Below are 4,084 nucleotides of genomic sequence, written 5' to 3' on the forward strand. Positions count from 1 at the left end.
CAGGGGGATACCGGCGGAAGATCCCTGTTCCTGGTTCCGTTGAAGGTGGTTCTTTTATTTTACTTTATTTTATCCTTAAAAATGTTAATTCTTTTAAAAAATATTTTTAATTAAATCACTATAAATTACAGAGTTACTCAATTCATGACTGAGTTTCAGGCTTATTTTAGTAACAATCTCTTCGGAGTCCACTTTTCTCCATCAGTGTCCCTACTTCCCCTCCCACCTTCGCCCCCTCCCCCCCACACACTGTTATGGCAGAAAAAAAAAAGGTGTTTTTTTGAGGACCCGCCTTACCTGCCTGAGGTTGTGAGGATTTAACTATGAGCATGTGAGCAAAAGCTCAAAAACGCCCATGGCGGCCAGGAGGGGCCAAATCAATATTCACAGACAGCAGCAGGGCAGACCGTACCCGCCCCCTCCCACCCCCGCCCCCACCCGCACCCCCCACCCCCATCTCCCAGCAGTGGTGACTTCAGCATGCTCAGTGCAGTTCCTCGGAGACCTGCTATGTGGCCAGTGTGGTTGGTTTCCCTCCCGCCTGCCTCCTTCCTCCCAAAAAAGTGCCTCATGTCTCTACCGGGCCCTAGAGCAGGCAGATAGACATGAGCTGGAAACTAGCTTAACGGAGGTCGGAGGCATTCCGGTGACCCCTGTCTCTCTTCAGGGAGGGTGCTGGCAGAGAAGGCACCTGCGTGGAATGACTTGGAATAAATTCGTTCCTTGGCTCCCACTGTTCTTTCCAGCCCACGCCCTGCCCACCTTCCCTGCCCTTCCAGTCTTGTATTCATTCTCCCTTCCTGGGTTGGTCCACTTTTCCCTTCTCTGGGTCCCCGGTGCCTTCAAACCCCTACCCCCACTCTGGAAAGGAGCCCACCTCCGGCATTATGACATCACTGGGCGTCAGCCAATGGCCACCACCTCCCACCATTGCTAGGAGCCGGCCCCTTCCCCCAGCAGCCCCTTCTCACTGCCAGGCAGCACCAGAGCATGGGTCCCTCCTGAGTCCCCTCTCAGCCCCATGTTCCTCACGGTCAAGCTGCTCCTGGGCCGAAGATGCAGCCTGAAGGTGACAGGGCAGGAGAGTGTGGCCACGCTCAAGAGGCTGGTGTCCAAGCGGCTGCAGGTGCCTGAGGAGCAGCAGCACCTACTCTTCCGAGGGCAGCTCCTGGCCGATGACAAGTACCTGTCGGACTACAGCATCGGGCCCCACGCCTCCATCAACGTCATCGTGCGGCCCCTGGAGAAGCCAGCGCCCCTGTGGCCCCGTGTGGGCGGCATCCTGGCCCAGCACTTTGAGCCGGAGGATGCCAAGAACGTGCTGCAGCTGGTGAGGCAGGAGCACGAGGAGCGTCTGCAGAAGATCAGCCTCGAGGCCCTGGAGCAGCTGGTGACCTACCTCCTGGCTCAGGAGGAGAGAGTCCCGGCAGAGACAGAGCCACGGGCCACCACCTCCGAGCTCCCAGACCAGGAGGAAGTGGAAGAGAAGGAGGAGGCAAAGGAGGAGGAGGAGGAGAAGGAGGTGGTGGTGGTGGAGGAGGAAGAGGAGGTCCAGGAGGAGGAGGAGGTCCAGGAGGAGGAGGAGGAGGATGCTGATGTGTAAAGGGCCGTCCTACTCACGCACACGCTCCCTCCATCACATCGCCTGTGTCTCGGGGCCCACCACGGGCTCCCACCCACTGAGACGTGTGCTTGCTCCACCGTGAAACGTCTGAGCACCTCTCGGACTGTGCTCACTTCTGAACTTCACAGTGATCCCACCTCTGTTGCCATCCCTGATGGGATTCTTATTGCCCTGTGGGCAACACACCAGGGGCTGCCTCCCTCTTCTGGGCGGGCACCCCCCGCGAACCCCACTCACCCCCCAGCCAGCCCCCCACCTCCACAGCCTTCGACACATGCTCCCTCCCTTCCCAGACTCCCTAGGACAAAAGAGGATGCATCACCCTCCAGGGTGGTCATCCTGCTGACCTGGCTCTTAGGCAGAAGTGCAGACCAGAGGAGACAGTCCCCGCTGTCTGTGACACGGAGCAGCCGCGCAGGAGGCTGAGTGTAACTGCAGACCATCTTCGGTCACTCTGGGAGCATTGCCACGTCTCACCCTGCCCCAGTCACATCAGTCAACAGATATCACCAGGTTCCCAAGGGCCCAACTGGTACCTGCTGGGTGCAAACATGACCAGTAAAGCCTGGACCGACCCCCACATGTGGCCTGAGTGAATGCATGCCAGGAGGAATGGAGGAGGGAGGGAGGAAGGGAACTTGGAAAGAAGGAAGGAGGGAGGGAAGGTGGGAAGGAGGAAAAGAGGAAAGGAAGGAAGGAAAAGGAAGGAAAGGGAGGAGGGAAGAGGGGAAGAAAAGGAGGGAGGGAGGGAAGGAAGAGAAGGAAGGAAGGAAGGAAGGAAGGAAGGAAGGAGAAGGAAGGAAGGAAGGAGAAGGAAGGAGGGAGGGAAAGAAGGAGGAAGGAAGAGAAGAAAGGAAGGAGAGGGAAGGAAGGAAGAAGGGAAGAAAGAAAGGGAAGGAAGGAAGGAAGGAAGGAAGGAGAAGGAAGGAGAAGGAAGGAGGGAGGGAAAGAAGGAGGAAGGGAAGAAAGGAAGGAGAGGGAAGGAAGGAAGAAAGGAAGAAGGGAAGAAAGGAAGAGGGAAGGAAGGAAGGAAGGAAGGAAGGAAGGAAGGAAGGAAGGAGAAGGAAGGAGAAGGAAGGAGGGAGGGAGGGAAAGAAGGAGGAAGGGAAGAAAGGAAGGAGAGGGAAGGAAGGAAGAAAGGAAGAAGGGAAGAAAGGAAGAGGGAAGGAAGGAAAGAAGGAAGGAAGGAGAAGAAGGAAGGAAGGAGGGAGGGAGGAAGGGAGGGAGGAGGGAGAGAGGGAGGGAAGGGAGGAGGGGAGGGAGGAGGGAGAGAGGGAGGGAAGGGAGGAGGGGAGGGAGGAGGGAAGTGTGGAAACAAACAGCCCTTCCTGGGGAGACAGTGCGTGTCTGTCACCCATGTGGCCTGGCTGCCACACTGAGCTTGCCTTCCCCTTCTGCGTGGCCATGCCCTTGCTTTGCTGGCTTCCCTACCATGCGTGGCAGGTCCAGCGGCACCTGCTGACCTGCCAGTGTCTGTGAAAACCAGGGTGCCCGCTGGGCGGGTGAGGGCAGGGTATCTCAGAGGGGAGGTGGCGCAGTGACAGGAAGCCCCAGAGACTGGAGACGGAGCCGCTGCTGTGTGCCTGAGGGAGGGTCACCCCACGCCGCTCACCAGCACCTCCTCCCCCAGCCTCGGCCCGTTCACCCCAGCAGAAAGGAGAGAGCGCAGGGGCCTCTGAGGACACGGCCGCCCACCCGGGGCCTGCCCCAGGCTTCCTGGGGGATCTTGTCTCAGCCCTGCTGCGTGGCGAGACCTCCCGTTGGCTCACAGACACTCGTGCTGGGCTGTGCCACTTGCCAGGGGGACGAGCCCTATTATCTTCACATTAGGGGAACTAATAGCCCATTTCCCAGGAAATCTGCGAGCAATAAAACTAAGTGGGCCGTTTTATTTCTTTTGCTGCGAGGAGCTGGCATGAAGGATGGGGGAGTCCTTGTCTTTGCTCTGGAAGCAGGAATGTCAGGACTGGCAGCGAGTGGACAAGGGTGCAGCCAGGGCCTCGCTCCGTCCCCAAGGCCACAGGGAGGAGGATCTTGGTCCCCAATTGGCAGAGGCAGGAGTCACTATACTCCTGTGCCTGGCTTCCCTCCCGAGGCCTTTTCTGTACCCACAGTGAGAGACCCGTGGAGAAGAGGCCTTCAGCAATGCTGACTTCAGCGGAAGCTGCTGCCATGGGTATCCTGCCCCAGGGAAGTTGTACTTAACACCCATTCAAAGCAACATCCTGCCCCAGGGAAGTTGTACTTAACACCCATTCAAAGCAACAGGCTGCCTTTGTCCCAGGATGGATGAACTTGCAGTGTGGGTAGGCAGGTGGGGGGGGGGGGGGAGCTGGGGCAGGGCAGCACCCTGTCTGTCCCCCAGGGCTGGGTCTAGCCTGCTTGGGCCCGGCCTGGCTGGGTCCACCTTGATTCTGAGCGCCCTGCAGGATGCGCCTGTGAAAACAGATTTTGAGAGTC

General features: G+C 58.3%; 1 protein-coding gene across 1 annotated transcript; it reads left to right on the plus strand.

Moving 5' to 3' along the window:
• The first annotated feature begins 1,021 nt into the window (after positions 1–1,021).
• Positions 1,022–1,926, plus strand: UBL4B (ubiquitin like 4B). Its single transcript, XM_056122783.1, has 2 exons — positions 1,022–1,495; positions 1,918–1,926. Exons 1-2 carry the CDS (start codon positions 1,022–1,024, stop codon positions 1,924–1,926), a joined length of 483 nt encoding a protein of 160 aa, XP_055978758.1.
• Positions 1,927–4,084: the final 2,158 nt, after the last annotated feature.

This window comes from Sorex fumeus, unplaced genomic scaffold, assembly GCF_029834395.1.
Source record: "Sorex fumeus unplaced genomic scaffold, SorFum_2.1 ptg000047l, whole genome shotgun sequence".
Classification (NCBI taxonomy): domain Eukaryota; kingdom Metazoa; phylum Chordata; class Mammalia; order Eulipotyphla; family Soricidae; genus Sorex; species Sorex fumeus.

Coding starts and splice junctions, on each gene's coding strand:
- UBL4B (XM_056122783.1), top strand. CDS start 1,022: ATGTTCCTCACGGTCAAGCTGCTCCTGGGCCGAAGATGCAGCCTGAAG.